We start from the raw sequence: 25,547 nt of genomic DNA, 5'->3' as shown, positions 1-25,547 counted from the left end.
GTCTTGTGTTGTTTTCTATATGATCTATTATTTTTTTATTATTGCTTACATTTGCATGTAACTATTATTTCTGTTTATGGTTTAATCCTAGCATGTGGTATTAGAGTGAGGTTATTTTTTAGTTATCCTTTGCAGGAAAGTCTCACAGTTGAGTGGGAGTCTCATGGTTCAGTGGGAGCGATGGAAGTCAAGGGTAAGCTGAGGGTTGACAGGTTTAATGGGCAGAACTTCTAGTTATGGAAGATGTAAATGGAAGACTATCTTTATCAGAAGGATTTATGGAAGCTATTGGAAAGCAAAGCCTAGAATCAAGGATCTATGTCAAATGATGAATGGGTTCTTTTGGACAGAAAGGCACTTGGAAGCATTCAATTATGCCTAGCACCATCAGTGGAATTTGATATTACAAAAGAAAAGACAACAGAAGAATTGATGAAAAACCTAGTGAAACTGTATGAAAAGCCCTCTGCTTCAAACAGCATATTTCTCATGAAGCATTTATTTAATATGAAAATGGCAGAAGGTGGATCTATTGCAAATTATTTAAATGATTTGAATACTATTACTAGTTGGTTATCTTCTATGGGTATCAATTTTAATGAAGAAATTAGGGCTTTCTTGATTTTGTGTTCTCTGCTTGAAAGTTGGAATGGCTTGGTAATGGCTATGAGTAGTTTTATTCCTAGATCTAGTACCCTAAAATGTGAAGATGTGATTGGTGTTGTTTTGAGTAAGGAAACTCATAGGAAAACCTCAGATGGATCTACATCAGGAAGTTCTTTGAATTCACAAAGTAGGGGCAGAACAACTGAGAGAGGAAGTAATTCAAGAAATCATGGGAAATCAAGAGGAAAATCAAAAGGGAGGAAGTCTCAATTGAGAGGACTGAATGACCACTGGTACTATGGAAAACCAAGGCACAAAAAGAAAGATTATTGGAATCCAATAAAAAATCAAGGAGATAAACCAGATGGAGACAAGGAGACAAATTTGGTAAGTGACAAATATGAAGAGGATGCTTTGTTTCTATCTTTAGAAAGTGTTGATTATTCATGGGTTTTAGATTAAGGTGCTTCATTTCATGCTACACCTTACAGAGGAGGTTATTTTATTGATTATGTCCAAGGGGGTTTTGAACTTGTTTATTTGGGGGATAATGAGCCCTATCAAATTTTTGGAAAGGAAAAAATTAAGATTAAGTTGCAGAATGGGAATCATTGGCCACTACGTGAGGTAAGACATGTTCCAAGGCTGAGTAGGAATTTAATTTCAGTAGGGTGACTCGGTGATGAGGGTTGTGTAATTACTTTTAATGATATAAATTGGAAGGTTTCAAAAGGTTCCATTGTAGTAGAAAAAGGTGTGAAAGTAGGCACCTTATATCTTTGTACAGGTCATATTATTCCTTCTACTTTAATTACTCCAAAGAAAAATGAATGTTCAGGAACAATTGTTGTAGTTGACCAGGGAGAACAAATAGTTGCTATAATTTTTTATACAACACTATGGCACAACATACTTGGGCACATGAGTGAGAAAGGTATTAAAGTACTTCATTCAAAGAAAGTTTTACTGGGCCTAAAATGTGTTAATATAGATTTCTATGAAAGTTGTGTGTATGGAAAATAAAAGAGAGTGAGTTTTGTAAAGATTGGGAACGAAAACAAATAGGAGAAATTAAAGCTTGTGCATACCGATGTATGGAGACTAGTTTAGGATCTTCCCTTGGAGGCTCTCATTATTATGTTACATTTATTGATGATTCAACAAGAAAGGTATGGGTTTATTTTCTTAGATAGAAATTAGATGTATTTCAAAATTTTAAGAAATGAAAATGCTTGGTTGAAAATGAGACTGGTAAGAAATTGAAATGTCTTAGATCTAATAGTGGTGGTGAGTATTGTAGTCATGAATCTGAATATTATTGCTCCACTAATGGTATTAATAGACCAAAAACTATTCCAAGGACTCCATGGGAAAATGAAGTGGTTGAACGCATGAATAGGACTATAATGGAATGTGCAAGGAGCATGAGGTTGCATGTTGGGTTGCCCTTACACATGTGGACAGAGGCTATCAATACTATCATATATTTGATTAATAGAGGTCCCTCTACTCCTTTGGGTTATGGTATTCCAGAGGAAGCATGAACTTGTAAGAAGCTGAGTATTCTTTTCTCAAAACCTTCAGTTGTGAAGCATTTGCTCACATAGATTCTAAAAATAGAACCAAGTTGGAAGCTAAGTCAAAGAAATGTGTATTTGTTAGATATGGCATTAATGAATTTTTTTATAGGCTTTGGGATTTTGAAAATCATAAAATTGTAAGAAGCAAGGATGTCATATTCAATGAGAATGTGTTGTACAAATATCTATTGCAACAACATGAGAAGAAAGAAGATGATTATGTAGTGCTGGATAATACTCCAAAATTTTATGTTCCAGCCATTCCTCATGATGTTCAACAACCACAACAACAAATACCATACACACCGGTGAATGTTAGATAGTCAACAAGCAAAATTAGACCTTCATAAAGATTTTCTCCCTCTTTGTATTCTATTTTACTTACTGATGTTGGTGAACCTAAAAGTTATGATGAAGTTGTGTAGGTGGATACTAAGATTCAGCAGGAGTTTGCAATGAAAGATGAAATGGACTCTTTGCTGAAGAATAAGACATGGGATTTGTGCAAGTTGCCTATAGGTAAAAAGGCTTTACAAAATAAGTGGGTTTATAGGTTGAAAGAAGAGGAAGGAGGTAAGAAAAGATTTAAAGCTAGGTTAGTTGTAAAAGGATTTGCACAAAAAAAAGGAATTAATTTTCATGAGATATTTTCTCCTGTTGTTAAGATGACTTCTATCCATACTGTTTTAAGTCTTATGGCTACTATAGATTTACATTTGGAGCAGCTTGGTGTTAAAACAACCTTCCTTCATGGTGATTTGGATGAAGAGATACATATGTATCAAGCACAGGGATTTGCGATCAAAGATAAGGAGAACTTAGTGTGTAAATTGAAGAAAAGTTTACATGGCTTGAAATAAGCACCTCGGCAATGATATCAGAAATTTGACAGTTTTATGCATGAGAATGGTTACAGTAGGTGTCATTCACATCATTGTGTTTATTTTAAGAGGTTGGATGATGATAGCTACATTATTTTATGTTTATATGTTGATGATATGCTTGTAACTGGGTCTAACATGGATCACATTAAGGGGCTGAAATGCCAATTAGCACATGCATTTGCTATGAAGGATTTGGGGGCAGAAAAACAAATCTTTGGTATGAAGATTTGCAAAGCTAGGAAGAATAGAACATTGACACTATCTCAAGCTGATTATGTTGAGATTGTTAGTTTGTGGTGATTGGTCAAGAAAGTACTATACATACTTCATAAATTCTTTGGGGCTTGGGGAAAAAAAGTTTTTGCTACTATTCATAGATTTACCACTAAAGTAATGGCTAATATTTGCCAATTCATGGCTGAGATGTTGTAACCCAAAAGTGGCATAAAATTACTTGTATAAAAGGGATTAGGGTTAGGTATTTTCATAAAGTTGTGATGCAAAATTAGTTTTTGCGGCAGTATTGAGCTGTAAGGTATTATAGATTGTAATCAGGTTATAATCACTAGATCATAATAATATCAAACTTGTTGTTTGGTGGACATAGCCCAGAGATTGGGTGAACCACGTTAAATATTGTACTATTTATGTCTATAGTTTAATCCTAACAATTGGAAATAGTACAATATTACAAAATTTAATTGTTCTCTTAAAGTGTGAAAATTTTCTCTATTGTGTTACTTCAAAAGTAATATATGATTTGACATTTTAAGTGTATCAAAAATTGCACACAACTTATATAAAGGTGTTGATTTATCTAAAAATTGGACTAGAATGATACATATTTCCTTATACACTTCTTGTTCAATGATCGCACTTATTTTTATTTAATCATAGAATAAGTGACAAGTAGTATTGGCCAACCTTGTGCCTTCCTACTAAAAAAAAAAAAAGAAATATTCAAATCAATTATGTAAGCTTTTCAAGAGATCTTGTGCCTCTAACACTCCTATCACATGATAACACTCCTTGGTGAATGACATATAGATTACATGGTTTTATACAATCTTTAATGTTGGATCTATAGAAGGGATATGAAATGTGGACTATAATTGTGAAGAAACAAGCATAGATTTTACATTCAAGATAATGTGATGCTTTACAATGTCAAATGTAAATGCTTATAGAGAATTGCTAAAATATGAATAAGTACCCAAAACTTCCAGATGAGAATAACTCCCACCAACTAAGCACATTATTATTTTATTAAACCTAATTAAAAACTAACTGATTAATGTAAAAACTCCAACAAATTGGTTAAAGTTATAATTTTGAATTGTGTTGGTGCATTCAAAATTTCACTGTCCATCTTTCTTTCTTCTTTTTTATATTATAATGTATTTATATATTTCAATTTAGGGTTTGTTTTTATATGATCCCAAAGTTTTTGCATCCAAGAAACCTCTTATTTTTATTGCATCTTTTCTTTTGGGTAACAATGAAATATAGTTACTTATAGGAAGCTCTAAATGGTTTATATAACTAGAAGCATATATTCATTATTATAACTAAAAGCTAATACTCATTTGGTTGTGTTCCTTACACAGACCATAGTTTAGCTAGGTGCTAACATTGGAAAATTTTATTATCGGAGTCTATTATTGGTGTAAAAAGGACTGTTTATTTCTTAGCATTTCAAGTATGGTTGCACCTATGTCAAAATTTATGTTCTTCTTTGAGGCCATTTTTATTATAAATGAGAAACATTTTTAAAAATTGCATACTTTTATTATAGGATAATTCTAGGTAAAAAATGTAAATACTCTATACGAGGCAAGGGGAAACTTAGGAAAGAGGGCCTCTATCATGTCAATCTAGCTTACTTCCCAAAGGTTATTATTCAATGAGAAGAAACTATTTGTGTTCCTATAAGTCTGGTGCTTGGATGAAGAAAGGTCTTGAATTGTTTGTGTCCCCAAAGGGAAGAGGGGCCTTACAATATTGATTATTATTCTAGGGAGAGTGGGGTTCGGGATCTAAATATCAAGTTTTAAGGACTTAAGGCATCATTAGACACACTCATAGAGATGTGAACTTTCAAAGGAAATGCATCTCATGAGAAGACACGTTAGTGGTGATTGTTTCAATAGAACTTGAGGACTTTCAAATGAAAGTTATAAAATGAAAGATGATTTTTGAAAACATGAGGAGGCATTAGACACACTAAAAGGAGATGTGGACTTTCAAATGTGAAGTGCCTCATGTGCATCATTGGAGGGAAATCAAAAACACTTAGAGGACATTTCTAGGAAATGTATCTCATTGTCTATGGGAGGTGGGAACTCTCATATTATAAAAATATCTTCAAGTTTAATATTTTATAAATACACTAATGGAATAATTTTGGTATTTATTGAGTGGGCAAGGATGATTGATGAATCTGTTTCATCAATGTCTCCATAGGGTAGAGTTAGAACCCTTGCAACTGCCACTCATTTTCCATATATTATAATAATGGGGGGAATGTTAGATTTTTAGATTAATGGGATTAGCTTTTAGGATAGATTTGTTAGAAGCCTAATAGGGAGAGTTAGATCACTTCTAATGATCTACCATGTGAGGGGTCTACCCTATTAAGAGCTTACAAGACTATTAAGTCTACCTTCATTAAAGGAATTTTATATCACAATAAAGTGAGTAATTTGTTAGGAGATTTGCAATAGGTCTATTAGGACCATGCTGTTAAGAGATTCACCTATTACAATGACTAGAATCTAAATAGTACTATGATCCTTTAGTTTGCACTTGACTACAACTGACTTATCTTCTCTTTCCAATAATCAATCACCTTAATGAGATAGATATACTTTATCTCCTCTCTGCACTACTCGGACAACTTAGTCCTTCAACCTTCAATTTAGCTTCAAATTTGTAATCCTCTCTCTAAAAAATTCAACAATAAAAAATTAGGTCTTAAACTCTTTTTATATAGCCATTAGATGAAGCTTCTAGATCTTGATCAATGATTAGAAATTCCATCCACAATTAACTCCATAATTGAGTCCTCAATCATATAAACATGCTTCCAACTTGGAAAATGATTTACCTATGATTTTGTATCATTACAAACTCAAATACAAGAAATAGTGTTACTCAAATCATATAGCCTCTAACACTTGGCTCTTCTTGGTTTTTTATTTTAATGTCAGGATTTAACTATGTGATTTTGAGTCAAACTCATTTACCCATGTTTCATGAGTAGTGATTCAACACGAATCCATCTCTCATAGAACACTTAGAACTCATTGGATCTAGGTGATGCTCATAGGGGTGAAGCACGGGGACTTCCCGGGAGGTCACCCATCCCAGTACTACTCCAGCTTGAGCGCGCTTAACAAAAAAGTTTTAGATTTGTATTCAATGATTTTATAATACCATGTATTGGTTTTTTGAGGCCTTATTATTTTTAGATAAAGAATGAATGATTTCATATAGGTTAAACCATGGAGGAAACTTCGTGGTTAAGCACGCTCAAGCTGGAGTAGTACTGGGATAGGTGACCTCCCGAGAAGTCTTGGTGCTTCACCCCTGTGAGCATCACCTAGATCCAATGAGTGCTAAGTGTTCTATTTATTCTCATGAGAGATGGATTCATGTTGAATCACTACTCATGAAACATGGGCCAATGAACTTGACTCAAAATCACATAGTTAAATCCTGACATTAAAATCACAATTTGACTTGTTGTGGAAATTATCTATTACTTATCTTCTTGGTTTATCATGTTGTCCCTTGGCATAAACTTGACTCAGCTATAAAAAAATCTTCTTTTTGGATTTCTTAGTGCATGTTGTCTCTTGAATCACTTGGTAACTACTAAAATCCTTGGCAACACTTATGTGCATCTTGAAACTATAACTACCTTGACACATACTGAAATTATTTACTTATTCTTTACTTGATAGCCAGTGATGACTAACCAACATTGCCTAGTAAGAGACTAATTGTTTTTCACTAACTCATAATAATATGATTTCCTTTAGGGTCAACAAGATTAAATTAGATAAATAAGTTATAATTAAAGTTAGTTTCATCCTATATTCAATCATTTTTTCTTTATCTAAAAATCATAAGGCCTCAAAAAACCAATACATGGTATTATAAAATCATTGAATACAAATCTGAAAATATCAAATGATTTTTTCTTTAAACTATGTTTTTGTTTTGGCTCTACATCACTAAGACAAACTGATATGGTATTTTATGAGTAACCTAAGAAGGGGTGGTGTGCATTGTTTACATCAATAATAATTGAATTGGAATAATTAGCAATCTATTGATGATATACTTAGATCAATTGAGATATTTTTTTATTAGTACTAGTAGATGTTTAACTCTTTTGTATTTATAAATGCGTTCATCATATTTTTTACAATAAATGAATGAGCTTTCCAAATGTTAAATATTACAAGAATTAATATAGGGATTCTACGGAATGCATATACTTGTAGAAGTACTCATAAAATCATGAATTGCCCAACAACAAGAGGCCATATTTTATTTGCAATCTATTTGAACACTTCTATTTGAATCCTAATTTCTTGAAGAAGTACATGATCTATTTTATTCTCAAAAAATGCACACTTTATCATGTGCTATTTGTTTTGTTTATTAGAGTTTCTCATATTCTCAAACATAGTCTTCACTATCAACAATCATCCAAGAATAAACCAACCAATAAATTGTTAAAACCACTCCACGACTAAGTGGAAACAAAATATATTTCTTATTTTTCCCAATGTCAAGAAAACTATGATTTTTTCATTGATTTCCACTTTCCATATTCACAAGAAACTCTCTTTATATATATTTTAGTTTTAGGATGTCTACCTTCGATCAATTTGTTCCTTACATCAAGGGTTTTTTATCCTTTTACCCTTTATCACCCACAATCATCCATTGCACTTTGGAGTTGTGAACACTAAGGTAATTTATCAACTCATGGCGGATTGAAGAAAACCCAAAAAGGGATGGGTTAACTTTGATAATTTCTTCCCTTGGCATTTAACTATATCTTATCAAGTAGTCTTGAAGATGAGGTCACATGTATTTTTTTTCTCCTTTTTTTCCTAATACATCCTTAATAGATTAGGATCCATTTACAAAATTCAACAACCTAGCTTTTCCTAAGTCAAGGGCACAATCACATCTAAATATAAGTCCAAAATATAGGATGCCACAACTTCAATAGCTTTGACTATGTTGAGATCTACAATCACCTTATTCACCATGACCCCAATAAGAGGGCCAAGAAAGGTTTCCTTATTAAATTTCATATAATTATTTTCCCCTTTCTTTAAAACTTATTACTCTATTCTCTCTCAATCTTGTGGGTAATCATTGTCTTCTTTAGAATAACCTGAAAATGGGACAATTTATTATTATTATCTTCCTTGGCTTCTATTGAATCCCTATGCACCTCTAATTAGGAGGAAGTATTGAAATCATCACTATTTTTTTCTTATATTACAGGGTCTTTTCAACATCCATATGCATAGAGAGCATGCAGTCTATTCTAAGCACCTTAAAATACATTGTTATATATCTACTTTTCATCATAATTTTTAATGATATTTTAAAACTAATAGACATGTCTCAAGTGATTGATCTTCTTACATATCTCATAAAAAACAATAGTGTTCTCATATTTCCAAGTTTGAATTAACAATCCATAAAAGGACCATGGTAGAATAGAAAAAAATGATGATTGTATTGACCATCATAGTGGCTAAAAATTTCTCACAACAAATTTGGGATCCTTTTTGGGTGATCCTATTAAGATCTTAAAGGGTCCCAAAGGAATCAATAATACCACCAAAAACTTCTAAAATTTCAAATTCTGATTGGAAACTTGCAAGGAAAATTTAGGTGAGGAGAATATCCCCTAACTCATTTTGGGTATCAAATTTAGGCCTCTATCTTGATAGGGAAATAACATTATAGTGTTTATTAGTGCACATTGAGGAACCTACCATGACAACATAATTCAAGTCTTCTTTATCAACAAAACTAAAGAGAAAAAGGTTGTTGGGAGTAAAAAGAATTTTCACACTAAGTTTTTCTTTCAACTAAGTTGACATCTAGTTCCTTAACTAAGAAATAGAAGGACACAGAAAAAGAGGAAATTTCCAACTATTAATGGTTGTATCTATCTCATTGTCTCTTTCAAATTTTGTCAAAGACATGAACTATAGTCTTGTCAACCTTGTAGGAAGAATTATAGACAACCTTAGAAGAAAAATTTCTTATCTTGTGAGGAATAAACCTTGATAAGTTATTCAAATAAGTGGATGGTGTCTCTATCAAAATGAATGAATCCAATGTGGATGTAGGTAAATCAAGAAAATAATGACGTCCTTCTAAACTAGTGATAGAGCATGTCTCCACATTGACTTAGGAATCATAGTAAGGTATACAACATTGGGAGGGAGAAAATTTGAGGAACCCACTCTACATCTCCATCCAAAGATCACATCTGTGATCTAGCCAAATAGTAGACAATAATAGAACAATCAACAAAAGTCTAATCAAGCAACAAAGAATACAAAATTTTAACTATCAAAATAATTTATTTAATACGTGAAAAAAATATACTTAAATAATGTCTACTTAACATATAATATTCAATAGAATATAATATTCTTAAATAAAACAATTAGAAAACAATGATATTGAAATTGAAAAAATAATAATAACAATTTCTCATAACTTAAAAAATAGTAAATATAGATTAGTGTCTATTCTATGACATATTTGTGTCTATGTATATCAGAACATATCACTAATATATCATATCTTAGAATAGTATTGAAACAAAAAAGTATTATTTTTATTAATATACCTTTGCACAATAATTACAAAATATGTCAATTTTATATTAACAACATCTAAAATAACTCCCGACTACAAATATAAAAAACTATTCCCACACTGATATTGTTGTATTTACTACTTCAAATAAATCAATTACTTATTTGAGCCTGTGAGTATCATTCAATTGTTTAACGTTTCAAAAGTTTGATACGAGACCATTCTTAAACATTGCAAGGAAGAAATTAAATTTGAAAAAATAAGTCAACTTTAACTATTTAACTCTTTTAGTCTAAGAACTCGAGAGTTCTTAAATGTATGATGTTAAGCTGTCCCATACCTGAGTCCCCTAGGACAGCGGACCTTAGACCCCAGCAAATATATCAATAAACATAGATTTCGGTTCAGTAGACACCCAACTCTTTCCAAATTCCTCCATCAGCTGGGAAAAAGTGAAAGGCCTGTAGAGCCGCTTGTTGTCGTCATCCACAAACTCCGGAGGAGCCCATATTTCCTTCTCATTGGGAAACTGAATGAAATGGACCAGCGATATTCGATCCTTCCATCCACTGTAAACAACCCGATGATTCGCGCTCTGGTAGGTTCCATTCGTCCATACCTGCAAAATGCATTCCCCTTCTACAGTAACTATGCAAATCGCATGAATTTATGAATTCAAATCAGATATTACCTCTAGCAAGCATTCACACCTTAAGAGAGTCACCTACGAAGACAACAAATGAATTGGGTAAAGGCGTCACATTCAGCCATCTTCCTTCCTTGGATTTAATCTGGAGACCTCCTTCATTGTCTTGGTAAAGGATTGTAAAGCAACACACATCCGTATGAGGAGTCAAACCTTCCTCCTCTGCACATTTTCTTCCCTCACTTGAATAGTGCTTTATAAAGAGGTTACCTATGTTTTTCTCGAAATCAGAACGGTAGAACTTCTCCACGTCCAAACCCAAGCTTGCAAGAATCAGTTTGTTGGTTGTTCGGGCGAGATCTGAAATGGCGGAGGCATATGCTCCAATTGTCTCGCGGCTATTCAAAGCCACAGAAAAAAAAAGAGTATCAAGAAAGAAAAAAATAGAGTAATTTTAAACATCAGAGGATATGGAAAACAAGGTAAGATAAGATTATGTACCATATTGTTGCTGATTCGTCCTCCGGCAATGGCCATATCTTTTGAATGACCTCGTGCACTGAATTGGAGCGTGGCAAGTCATTGAAGATAAAGTTCTCGTTCGATGAATACTTCGCATATCCGCTCTCTCTGTAGCTTCCAGCGGCTCTTTCTTTCGTTTCTGGTGGCAGGGAAAACAATACACCAGAAGCGGACTCAACAGTTTGTAGCAGATTATGCGGAATACCGTGGTTCACAAGACGGAATATTCCCCATTCCTTGCAAGCTTCCCTCACCTTTGCGACGTTGTAATGATTTTGTAGCTCGTTTGGCGGACTTCCTTGTAACTCCATCTCAAACTGGAAAATATCAACAAGAGGGAGATGAACCTCATTTTCAAGCGAGGAAACCATTGCTGAGGATAACAGGAAACCAAAGGCAGAGAGTTATGAATGGGAATATCATGAGACCCAGTTATATATATGTAATCTGGAAGAATGTGAAACGCGTGTAATTGTAAAGTCAACTGCTCGTCGATTTTGGGAGATCATAAATCGGGAATCGGGTGGCAGTAGGTGTTGCGGTGACGAAAAGAAAGTGACCGCAAGTATTACTTGTTCCATCAGTAACGTCCATTGCTCGTCACTCCAACTGTGATAACCTCATTAATTTGTTGACTTATTTCCAACATCTCCTGCCAGTTGTTCATTAGAAGGATATGGTAAATCAACTCTGTGATCTGTTCGTTTCTTTGCAATCAACTGTGTCAAGCATAAATGGAATAAAAGCGGTTTTTCAGTTTGATGGTTAAATTAGTTTATAATAAAGAACAATTAGAAAAGCATAAGTTGATAAATATGATACTCGGAATAGAAATAATTGTTATTGGATACAGGGGAGAGGATCTGGTACTTGAACACCCTAACTTCACTCTTGTCAAAACTCTACATAAAAAAATCAAATTGCTCCCAATTTTTTACAGTAGCTTACTTGGTGAGTTATCTACTTATAACTAAGGTTTCAAGTCCATGTCACTCGTTGTGATGCCACATCAGCATGCTTTTTGTCAAGTTGTCCAAAACAGCCCAAAAAAAAACTGAGACCAATAGTCGTGCATAAAGGGTACCCATAGTTGAACAGTTGATGTGGCATCACATCATTGGTTACTTTTTAGATCAAAGGGTACATTTTCATTCATTTTTTGGTAATCATCATTGTACTAACAACTTTAAAGTCACAAGTATTGGTGCAATGTTGTCAAAAAAATTGGACATCAAGTCAGCAAGTGTAGGTATAAAGTAAACAATTTCTATCACAACCATTGGAACCCATTCAAGTACTGGATCCTCTCCCCTATATTGTTATTTTCTACTTTGTCCAGCCAAAATTTGATGGGGAATTCATAGACCAAAATATTTATGTTTTCTAAAATAAATTAAACTGGAATAGGAATATGTGTTTCAGTTCCACCTATTTAGGTAGAACAGCAAATGCTCATTTTTAGGCCAAAATTGGAATCTGTATTCCTATTATATTCCTATTCACAATTCCGATTTGGTGCACCCAAATATTTACATATGCCTATTCCACTCATATTCCCAATGCCAAAGGAACCCTAAATGTGACTATTGCACAAATTTGAAGATTAATTGTGTGAGAATTTCAATATATTATAATATAGAAATTTTATAATAAGTTTTTTTTTTTTTTTTTTTTCCGTTGTTTGACCATTTAGTATTGGTAGATTAGTCTTTCTCTTTTAGTTATATTATGTCATTATTTTATTTTATTTTATTTTTTAATTATATTTTTATATAACCTCTTTTCTAACTCTTCTTTTTCAGAGCATTTTTATATCTATATTGTATTCTTCAACATTCATATTTTGATAATAGATTATAAAACATGATTCAAAATATTAATATTATTAATAATTTTCCATAATCATGATCAAATTTATAACTTGTTGTATGTTCATACATAAGTACATGGAAAATATATTGATTTAATGTAGATTTTTACCAATTCTTAAGAAATTTGACATTTTAATCATGTATTTGATTATGTGGAAATTATTTTTAATAAATTGATATTTGAATTTTTTTATTTCACCATTAATAGAATATTATAATTAAATCAAGTTTTTACATTAACTATTATAATGTAAATATTTTACAATAAATTTAATGTGTTAGGCATACTTTAATACAATAATATAGCTTAATAAGACATACAATAATAGAACTATAACTTTCTCTTTTCAATGTCATATATAAAATTAATAGAGATTGCCAAAAAGAATTAAAAATTAAAAAAAACATTATATCTGAGAAAAAGCTTCACTATCTAGGTAGTTTATTGCAAAGAGATTTATGTCATGATACTCCACAATTGACTAAAGAATTCCAATATAAAGTGTTACAAGAGTATAATATCAAACAATCAAGGGAATTTTAAATGAATTAGAGCAATATCATTACTAAATAACAATATCATGTGTATGTATTTAATTTTATGTACACAAAGCTTATTGCACATGCCCACAAGTGCAAGGAGAAATTTTCCCTTAATCTTGCATAGTAAATTGAGCATCCAAAGTGAAATTAGTTGGGAACAATTAGGGGAGAGGACCTAGTACCTAAGGCATTCCTATAGTTGTGATAGGAGCTATTGACTTGATACCTACACTTATTGACTTAATGCCCAATTTTTTTAACAACATTGTACCAATAATTCTGACTATAAAGTTGTTAGTACAATGATGAATACCTAAAATTGAATAAATTGTACCCTTATCTATAAAAATTAATCAATAATGTGATGCATCAGCCATTAGTCTCACTTTTTATTTACGTTGTTTTGGACAACTTGTCAAAAAATATGTTGATGTGGCATCATAATGGGTGATGTGGACTTGAAACCTTAGTTATAATTAGACGACTTGCCAAATAAGTTGTTGTAAAAAATTGGGAGTGATTTGAACTTTCCACGAGTTCTCTCCCCTAGTTGCTGGTTAAAATAATAATAGAGGCATCTTTCTCTCGAATACATTTTCATCTCATTCTAGAGATGAGTTGCATGTAGCTTTCCTTAGAATTAAGTAAATCAAAATTAGGTATAGATGCACTAAACAAAGACATCTTATCTCATTTAAATTGAATACATTGTAGTTTGTTTAATTTTTGTAATCTAATTTATCATTTTTACATTGAATGAAGTGTGTAGTACTTTCTATTTAAACACAGTTTGTTATTTTGTTATATTTTTTATCTAAATTTTATTAATTTTATATTGAATGAAGTATTTAACACTTTTTAATTTTCTTGATAGAATTTTCAATTTTAAACAAAATGTTTATTTTATAAATTAAGAAAGTTGTGTATTTCAACATTCATGACATAGATATTTATTATTTTTAGTTAAAGCAAAACTAACACTATTTAAGATACTTTGTAATACTTACACATTCATAGATCCTCAAAATGGAATATAGTGTGCGTACATTCTAAAGCCAAGCAAAATAAATGAATAAACCAAGAAAAATGTTCATTCTATAAATGAAGCAAGTCATGTAATTCAACATTCATAACATAGATATTATTATTTTTTAATTAAAGTAAAACTAACACTATTTGAGATACTTTATAATACTTACACATCCATAGATCCTCGAGTTGCAATATAGTCTGTGTACATTCTAAATACACAAAGCTAAGAAAAACAAATAAATAAACAAAGCAAACAAGCCACAAACTATTGCGGTGAAAGAAAATTCCAACTACAAATCAAAGGAATGTTGTAGCTCAGTAATTCACTATTTGAGGCGTTCATGTGTTGCTAAATCAAGCCATAGTGTATCAAAAAGTTTTTTTCCCTCAAGCTTCAACATATCAATACCTACAAAAACATACCAAAATAATTTCTCCACATGCAACATAAGAAAAAAAAAGTAGGTATAATGTTAGAATATATCTCTGGAAAATATTTTAGACAGCTTCAATTTTTATGGATGAGAGATTCGAATTTGAAAGAATTTGATTATTTGACAGTTCTCTAGTGCTCAAAACCCCACTATAAAAAAAAATCAAGAAAACTTCATAAGTTCCTAACAAATATATAACTTTCTTTTTGTTCTCTTCAATAAAAATATACTAATCCTTTGATTTGGCCAACAAAGAATTAACATAATTAATGGGTGAATGTCACATTTATGACAATTGTCTAGGCGATAGGTACAAAAGAACAACAATGTGTCCCATATATAGGAAGATGCAGGACATTGCCAATAGGAAATACCAGTCGCTCTAGCTAGTTGATAATGCATAGTGGCTGATGGAAAAACTAGATGACTAACCCTATTGAATGATTTATGTTAGAAAACTAGTGACAACTAAGGACTCATTAAATTGATTCACTGAAATGGATAAACTTTGAGCGAGTAATATGGTAGAGAACTAATCAATGGATAAAACAATTTTAATTGTCTTACAAGGAGGATAATAGACTATCAACCTTTGATCAAAATAGTAAGTCACATGACTTTTAAGATCACTAGAATTATGCAACACAATCAAACATTGGTTTCTTTTTTGAGTGGATTATTTTCTTTTGATTTGGTAGGGTTTACTTATATTTTAAAAACTCTTTCAGACTTTTCGTCATAGTTAATGAGACTATCTTCTCAGGCATTCACCAATATGCTAAAACTTTTTAGCAATTATACAATTTTCAACATGACTTTATGCATCTTGTTGTAGGAAGATTTAGCTACATTCATCTTATACAAAACAAAATTCCTTTGAAGTCTACTATTTTACGTGTGTAGAATTTTATTTCATTAGATTTTAATAATTAGATTTGTAGATAATATGCATGCGACTCATTATATGACATAAGCGAATTTTTATACGAATGTGAAAAAACTTGTGTTCTATTTTTTTATATAAAATTTATTATAATAAAGATATCAATTTATTTAGAAAAGAAGAGGAAAACTGTAGATGAAAAAATAATAAGTGGAAAAAGATGAAGTTATAATAGCCAATGAACAATGTGAAAGAAATAAATAGAAAGAGGTAGGAGAAAGATGAGACTATCTAGGGTTTCAAAAGAGCTAGAGAAGAGAGATGATTATGGTGGAAAAAATAGTGATCTTTTACTCCTAGAATACAATATTGCGATGTAGTTTTGAGAGCTAGGATTTTTAGCACTGATTAAGGTATAGCCTCTCCTTTTTTTTCATTGTTTGTGATTTTGTGCATGTGTTTACTCCCTTTTTTCCACAATATGACTATCAAGGGTAGTTTGTTTTGGGCAACACATTGATCATGTGCTAGGTTGGTTTTTCATGCTTCCTTTCGCTACATCTATTGTTCTAAGTTGAATTTTTCACTAAGAAGGCTTTGTGTCCAGCCTCCATTGTTTTATTATCTTGATGGAGGTTGTTGATGGTTCTAACTTTCCATTTTTTAAAATTTTTTTTAAGACCAACTGTCATTCTTATCTTCGTAGGGGGCTTTTTTTTTTATCTTGGATTTTTCTAATTAGGGTTTGAGAGCTTTTTTGTATTTATTGGCTAGCTAGTAGTTTTTCCTTTGTCTATTGGAAGTTTTTTTGTTCTGGAACATTGCCCATGTTAAAGGAGGTTGAATGTTCTACCCCTTTGGTTTGTTCTTTTGGTGTTCAAGATTTTTTTTTGTTCTTTTAGGAATTTTTGGATTCTAGTATCAAAGTTAGTGATAAGAATAGTAGTTGACTTTTAAAGTAGGTGTGTTATGTTAAATCCAACTCCTATTTTATCCTTGTTTATGTTGGGGCTCTTTCACCTTTATGATTTTCATTGGTCCTTCGGTCTCTAGTGGTTCTTGGTTGCACAAGGTTCATGGTGCTTTGTTGTGGGATTTTTTAGAGGATTGTTTCTTCCTAACTTATTTTTGTGCAAGTGTTCGTTTGTTTTGGTTGTAGTGTCATTGAAGGTTGTTGATTGTTAGATTCTTTTAAAGATGTAGTATGATGAGCTTTCTCATGTCTTCCTTATTTCTATGTCTTATTTGGTTTTATTAGTGGCATCACATGAATAATTATAATCATATTTTTTAAAGTGAGTGAATAAGAAAATATATTTAGAAAATAAAATATGTTTCCCTTATAAATTAATCCATTCTTCTAATAAAATAAAATAAATTATTATAATGCAAAGTTGTAGGTGGGGCTACAATTTAAACTCAGCCGAGACATAAACAACACTCCAAAAAGACACTCAAAGAAGGTCAAATAAAAAGGATGATTATTAGATTCTTTTAAAGATGTAGTATGAAGAGCTTTCTCATGTCTTCCTTATTTTTATGTCTTATTTAATTTTATGAGTGGCATCACATGAATAATTAGAATCATTTTTTTTAAAGTGAGTGAATAAGAAAATATATTTAAAAAATAAAATATGCTTCTTATATAAATTAATTATTTCTTCTAATAAATTAAAATATAATATTATAATGCAAAGTTGCAGTGAAGCTACAATTTAAACTCAGCAGAGACATAAACAACACTCCAAGAAGACACTCGGAGAAGGTCAAATAAAAAGGATAAAATGAAAAAAAAAAGTCTAAAGAACATCAAGCATTAAACAACAGACAAGCCATGTACATCTCATAATGCTGACTCCGTCATATAATGTGCTACAGCCAGCTAAAGTCCAGCACATTGCTTTAATAATGTGCTAAAACCAGCTAATCCACATCATTTCCACTTCCCTACGTCACACGAAAAAACATATTTAACCATTGATTGCAACACTTAATTGTTTCCTGCACGGGCTTTTTTTTTTATTATTTTCTCTAAATTAATAGCTTCTAAGTTAACAAGATTGATTTTTAAAAAAACAATAAGTTATTCTAAAATTTCTTGGGATCGACAGCAGACAATTTTGTCGACGGAGTGAACTGTAATTGTGATCTTGAGTAGTTGGGCCATCTGGACTCCTTCCCACCCTTTTCCCTGATTTTACAATTATTGCAATAACGAGTCAGTCAATCGAAAATTTGAATACTAAATATCTGATTGTTAATTGTAATGAGCACACACTGAATTACATCTTAAGCAGCTTCTTATTAATTTCAAAACCGATTTCTTTTTAGCTGTTCACATTACGTCCAAGCCATGTATAAATATGCAGATTTTGTAAATAAGAATAGCTTGATAAAAAACCTCCTCTGATTTTCTCCTCCTTTCAGTTTTATAGATAAGAATAGCTTGATAAATATGTAGATTTTATAAATAAGAATAGCTTGATAAAAATTCAAAGAATCTTCCTTTTCTATGTTCCTATTTTTCGTTTATAATTGTGATTACAAATCTTCTGATTGTCCTCTTTAATATATGTACAGTGGAAGCACAAAATGTGGATCAAGACGTCTAGCTTAGTATTCTTTAACGTTAATAAAAATACACAGACAACTTACTTTGCGATTGTCAGTATATAATTTCAACTTGTATTTTTTCAGTTTATTAAACAGCACGCGCATTGACTTTGAGATATTCCTTTTCATGGTATTTCGATTCTTCCTCCAAGACAGATCCAAATATGCTAGTCCTCAATATTCTCCCTCTGGAAGATTCAATCTTTTGGCAACTTGTGAATGTTTTGGCTATAGATGAACTTCATCTCTTGTGTAATTGCAGCAGCATAAAAAATGCCTTCGTCGCTTGAAACCATTATTGCCTCTCAAGTTGATCTCCCTGTCATCGATATTTCCACTTTTCCACAGCACTTGGACGGTCAAGATCTCACCCAGCTTCGAGATCATCCGGTGCTCGCCAAACTTAGAGTGGCCTGCAAAGAATGGGGATTTTTCATACTTGTCAACCATGGGATTCCAATAGATATTCTGCAAAGGGCTGATAATGTTTGCAGGGATTTATTATCCATGCCCATCGAAGACAAAGAGAGAATCTTAACTCCCAGTCCATTGAACACTTATTACCGAACTCAAAATCATGAGGTTTTTCTCTTTCCAGACTCAACTAATCCAGCTTCCATTGCTCAGATATATGCAAAGATATGCCCAGACGGGGATCCAATTTTTTGGTATGTTATTCAAGCTTTACCGTTTTTTCAATGCTAATTCACCTTTTTTCTCTCTAATATTATCGTTTGGCAGCGAAACGATGTCAAGATACGCTTTGTCTGTATCAAATCTTCGAACAAATATCACAAAAATGATTATTGCAAGCCTGGGGTTGGATGCCAACGCTTTTTACGACTCTCACTTTGAGAAATGCACATCAGTATTTCGTATAAATGGGTACCCATGGGAAAAAATATCTATTGGAGAGGAGGCACTCGTTACCCACACAGACCTGGGTTGCCTCACAATTCTTTACCAGGATGATGTTGGAGGGCTCCAGATTCGATCTCGGGAGGGCGACTGGTTCAACGTCAGACCTATTCCTCATTCATTTGTTGTCAATTTGGGGGATTCCCTCAAGGTAAGTAAATTTCACTATTCTCGTTGCAAAAATTTAATATGTCGCCATAAAAAGAAATAGCGATGAATGTTTTGCAGGCGTGGAGTAATGGGCGATACCGCAGCTCAGAACATCGTGTTGTTTACAATGGTTGGAGAGATCGTATTTCGATTGGTTTCTTCACTAATTTTCCAGATGAGACGGAAATCCGGGCGCCTGAGGAGCTTGTAGACGATGACAATCCAAGGCGTTACAAGCCTTTCATATTCTCTCATTTGAAACAACATGTTGTGCGAGAAGAAAATAAAGACAAAGCCGCGGTTCTCGACAAAGTTTTTGCCATATAACGTTGGAATATGCACTTGTTTTCAATAACAGACAATGCCATGCCATGCACAGGACCAAACACTTGCTGAAATTAATTACCTGAGAGACAATTAACGCAGCATTTAGCAATGTTTCCGTTCACTGTTTAGATCTATGAAAAATGGGGCCTTTGCATACCCAATCGCAAGTTTCATCATATTATGTTGTAAAAAATGGTTATTATAGTTACAGGTATAATTAAACCGACTGTTCTAACCAAAAGAATAGAATACTCAGAATTTACTTCTCTGTAGTCCAATTTTTTTTGTTTTATATCTTATTATAAGAAGATTATCTTCCACAGTTCTGCACTAAATTTCAGTGAGGCAAGTAACTCAATGATGCGGAGCATTGTGTAACAGCTAATCCAGAATGTTAGTCCTACATTTGGGAGTCGAACTCAAGTTGCATCGCAACTCATCCTGTTGACTTGGACTGGCCTCTCAATGTTTTTGTTTAGAGCTCTGTTTAGGGAATCATTATTGGGGATTACTTACGAATAGATAGAGCTATTCTTTTAGTTTTAATCTAGTTAACTGGTGGTTGTAACCACCATAAGGAGAGTTCTTTTTTGTGGGGAAATCTGAGAATAAAGACGATGACAGCTGAGATAAAGTTTTAAGTTTTTGGATGCGGATAATTTTAGAAGACATTTTTTATTAGTAAAATAATGAAGAAGTTAATAAGTTTGATTGCAGAGTGATGTTCTCTTGATTTTTCTAGTTTCTTTGTTTTCCATCAATCTTATAAAGTTTCAAGATGTAAAATATAAGTTTTGGGTTTATGGTATTTCTTGCATCAGTTTGGTATTAGAGCACTAATTTAAAAATGGATCAGAGACGAGTTTAAATGACTTGGGGTCAAAGAAACAAGAGGAATACTTCATTGAGAGATAATGTCTTGGGTGAGATTCTTCAAAGGCTTCAAGGTCTAGAGACCAAGTTGCCCAATTCTGACTCTGAAGAGGAACCACTGGTACAAAGATGATGAACAATAGCCTTAAAACCAATGTAGAGGCTTTTTGAATCCTTCAATAGACAAGGAACCAAAGATGAGGTTGAGGTTCTTGATTTTAAAGCAGACCTAAACTCTGAGTTGTTCTTGGGCTGGATTCTAATCATAGTGTGCTTGTAAATCAGTCATACATAGTTTAATTCAAAATTGTTCCATTTGAAGACAAGGTGTTGTGTGACATAGTACCAATTTATATGTCTCACTTGTTACTAGCTTGACCTTGGCTATTTGATATGAATGTGATCCATCTTGGTAGAGAGAATACTTATGAGATATTTTGGCACCTTTTAAAGAAGAAGGATCAACAACAATATCAACCTTATCACTATCTATGGTAGGATTATAGGATTTTTTAAGAGAATTTTAGTGAGAGGTATGTTATAAGATTTACCCACATGAAAAGGCAAAATCAAATCAGCAAGAGAAGTCAAGCTAGAAAATGATATCTTTAGAAGTGTAGGAATTGGTGCAAGAATATCTAGACTTGAAACCAAGTGACATGCTAGCAGGTTTACCCACTTCTAGAGGCATTACTCACCAAATAGATCTAATTCCTTTTACTAAAATTCTGAACAGAGCAACTTATAGAATGACTCATCTTGAGAATGAGGTGATGAGGAGACAAGTCACAAAAATTATTGGGGAGAGGATTTGTGAGAGAAATTATGAGCCCTTGTGCAACTCCTACTCTACTTTTTCCTAAGAAGGGAGGAAAGTGGATACTTTGCATGGATTTCAAAGTCATTAACAAGATTATAGTGAAGCATCATATCCATTATCCAAGATAAATGACTTAATAGATTGTTTGTCCATTGCCAAGATCTTCTCCAAAATTAACCTTAGAAGTGGCTATCATCAAATTATGATTTGAGAAGGTGATGAGTGGAAGACTACTCTCAAAAATCAAGATGGGTAATTTGAGTGGGTGGTGATGCCATTCAGACTGTCCAATGGACCAGCTACCTTCATGTGAACAATCAATCATGTATTTAGATTGCATATTGGGAATTTTTTGATAGTCTATTTAGATGATATTTCAATCTTAAGTGAATCCTTACAGGAGCATGTGGAGCATTTGAGGATAATATTTGATATACTGACAGCATAAATTTTTCTTATCAACAATGAAAGGAGCATGAATTTTACAAAGACAAGTTGGTATTTATGTGCAATGTCATTTCATCTGATGGCTTAAGCATGGATCAATATAACGTTAAGGCCATTCTTTATTTGTGTGCTCCTCAAAGTATTATTAAAGTGGGAAGTGTCTATAGTTTACTAATTTTTTATAAAAGATTCATTGGGCATTTTAGTGGCATAAGTGTAGCATTAAAAGATTGCACTAAAGGGAAGGCTTTGATCTCGTCAAAGGAAACATATATTAGTTTTGATCAACTAAAAAAGAAGGTAACATATGTGCCTATTCTTTCCTTACTTGATTTATATTTGAATGTGACACTTTAGGGGTAGCTATTAGGGGAGTGTTAAGCCAAGAGGGGAAAACAGTTGCCTTATTTAGTGAGAAACTAAATGAAACAAAAAAGAGATATACAACCTATGATAAAGAATTCTATGTAGTGGTATAAGCCATGAAATATTTGAGACATGTTGTCTCTCACATAAAGAGTTTGTGTTGATGTCTGAAAGTCAAGCTTTGAAGTATATCTATTAACAAAGTAAGTTATCCCATAAACATCTTAAATGGGCTTCCTTTTTGTAATCTTATACTTTTTTTGTGCAACATAGGAGCATGTAAGAGTAATATAGTGGTTGATGCCTTTAGAAGAACGTATCATTTATTAGTTGTAATGATTCATGGATTGTTTGGATTTGAAGAGATGAAAAGTGAATATTCCAATGACCCTTATTTTGGAAACTTATGGACAACTCTCAATAGTTCCACCTATGCCAATATGTATTCATTTAGAGTCAACATATTATTTGGAAGTTTATGGTTTTAGGGGTCTCAACTTTGTATTCCCATTAGATGACAGAGAGAAAAAATAATATGGGAAATGCACTAAAATGAAATTGGTGGGCATTTTGGTAGAGATGAGACCTTGGGACTAGTAAACAAGAAGTTATTTTGGCCTAATACAAGGATAGATGTGAGCAATTTTGTTATTTCTTGTAGAGCTTGTCAAATAAGAAAAGGAGGAAGACAAAATACTGGCTTATACATGCCTTTACCAGTACCAAAGAGGCCATCGGTTGATATCTCTATGGATTTTATTTTGGGGATTCCAGGAACCCAAAGAGGCAATGATTCAGTGTTTGTAGTAGTGGACCATATTTATAAAATGACCCATTTTATACCATGTGAGAGTATTTTTGATGTGAGTCACATGGCACATTTATTTTTAGAGAAGTTAGGATGCTTCTTATTCAAAAAAATATAAAAATTGATAGGGACACAAAGTTCTCAAGTCACTTTCAACAGGTATTGTGGAAGATATTGGATAGAAAATTGCAATTTAGTTTAGTGTACTATCTCCAAACTAATGGACAAGTAGAGGTGGTTAATACAAGTTTAAGAAACCTCCTAATATTTTTTATTGGATATCATCCATGACGATGGGAAATGGTGATGCCTCAAGTTGAGTTTTCCTATAATTCTAGTATCAATAGATCAATAGGTATGTCTCATTTTCAAATTACATATGGTACTAATCCTAATAGAAATTTGGACTTAGTTGACTTTCCAATCAATCCTCATCATAACCAAGAATCTTTAGAGTTTCTAGAAAATATTCTAGAAATACACGAGTAGGTTAGGCTCAAGTTGGACTACATAAGTGAGATGTTCAAGGAATCAATAAATTTGCATCGTAAAAGAAAGGAAATTGAAGAAGGAGAGAGTCATGGTAGACCTATGAAAAGAAAGATATCCCCAAGGTGTGTACAACAGGTTGAAGCCCAAGAAGATTGGTCCTTTTAGAATTATCAAGCAAATAAATGACAATGCCTATCCAATTGCATTACCTAAATATTTTGACTCTAGTCCCATCTTTAATGTTACTGACTTATATATATATATCCAACTTGAAATTTTAATGGACTATTAAAGAGTGAGAAAATTTAGGAAGAGAATAACAATTGGACCAAACTCCTTCCAAAGAAGAAAAGAGAGCACATTTAATGAGTGTTGGGTATCAAATTGGTGACTACTTGAACCATCTCTTACAAACTACATTTTGTGAAGTGGGAGTTCTTCCTAATTCTTAGGTTTCTGAAGAAGATTTGTTCAAGTACAATCAAAGTATTCCTACTCCTAAACCAAACAATGATGGATTGAATAGTTCAAGCCTTTCTAGACAAGGGGAGAATGATGTGGAGCATTTTCTAATAGCTAATCCAATCACAATTACAAATGCTATTCTCTTCCTTTGGGAATCTAACTAAAGTTGCATTCCAACTCATCTAATTGACTTGGACTAGCCTCTCATTGTTTTGGTGTAGAGCTCTATTTAGGAAGTGATTATTCAGGGTTACATAGGGATAGATAGATTTAGACTTTTAGTTATAATCTAGTTAACTAGAGGTTGTAATCAACATAGGGAGAGTTGTTTTAGTGGGGAAATCTTAAAATTAAGCAAACAATGGCTAAGATAAGTTTTTAGTTTTGGGATGCTAGTAATTTGTGTACACATTTATTATTATTAGAATAATGGAGATGTTAACCTGTTTGGATGAAGAGTTATTTTTAAAAGAATTTTCTTTCTTCTTTGTTTTATATCAATTTTATAAAGTTTTAGGATGTGATATATAAGGTTCAAGTTTATGGTACTCTCTGCATCACTCAAGCAAATGATATTGTTGGTGGGAATCTTGCAGTGACTCTTTCTTTAACCTCCGTAGGTGCATAAAATAATTGACAAAAAACAAATTATTTAACATGTTATAGCAGATTCAAGAGGAAAATTCATCGTTCTTTTTAAAAGTGTGTATCTCTTGCATGCTATAATGATTTTGTAGATTGTTTGGTTCCCTTTCTAAGTCCAATAGAAATTCAAAAGATTCAATAAGAGGTAGACAAATCTCATTTCATCAAAAGATGTGTGGAATCAATATTCTATCAAACTGTATACTTAAGTGGAACTGGAATATTTGGAGGGGCTCTAGTTTGAGTAGCATACATCACTTGTGAATGAATTTTTTTTGGCTGAGCTATGATTGTCAGTGATTTTGAGATGGTTGTTTCAATGTAGACATTAAGATAAATATGTAACTTCTTATCCTTTTATTATAAAAAATATCTCTTATTATTAGATTCAATTTTAAGTTGTTTAAAAATGTACAAGTTGGTGAAAAGCTTCAACATTAGAGAAGAGTTGGAACAAAAGGAGATCAAATAAAATCAAACAGTCTAGCAATATATTGTAATGGTTAGATATTATGTAATGATTGATAACTGAACAAGATAAACAAGTTGTTATGGAAGAAATTATTCAGAGTTAGTGGTTGAAGGTGTAAATTAAAAATGTCAAAAGGGTGGAGAGTTATGGGAAATATTATAGATACAAAGAAATTAAATGATTTAGTTAAAATTGGAATGTGATAATTATAAAGGAGATTTAATAAAATGGAAGTATGGGGGTAGATAGGACAATATTGAGAGACACATATAAATTAGAA

The 25,547-nt window shown here is 32.4% G+C and overlaps 1 protein-coding gene and 1 pseudogene across 1 annotated transcript; one reads left to right on the top strand and one right to left on the bottom strand.

Moving 5' to 3' along the window:
* Positions 1 to 10,304: 10,304 nt before the first annotated feature.
* On the bottom strand, positions 10,305 to 11,479 carry LOC149543691 (taxane 9-alpha-oxidase-like). The gene is made up of 3 exons (XM_089796314.1): positions 11,088 to 11,479; positions 10,651 to 10,984; positions 10,305 to 10,559 (listed from the first exon to the last, which is right to left on the bottom strand). Exons 1-3 carry the CDS (start codon positions 11,477 to 11,479, stop codon positions 10,305 to 10,307), a joined length of 981 nt encoding a protein of 326 aa, XP_089652440.1.
* Positions 11,480 to 18,757: 7,278 nt separating this feature from the next.
* Positions 18,758 to 19,879, top strand: LOC149543690 (C4-beta,C20-epoxidase pseudogene; annotated as a pseudogene).
* Positions 19,880 to 25,547: the final 5,668 nt, after the last annotated feature.

This window comes from Cupressus sempervirens, chromosome 8 (genome assembly GCF_028749045.1).
Source record: "Cupressus sempervirens isolate cs-2001-9-10 chromosome 8, ASM2874904v1, whole genome shotgun sequence".
NCBI classification, from domain to species: Eukaryota; Viridiplantae; Streptophyta; class Pinopsida; order Cupressales; family Cupressaceae; genus Cupressus; species Cupressus sempervirens.
This window is presented reverse-complemented; position numbering and strand designations above follow the sequence as displayed.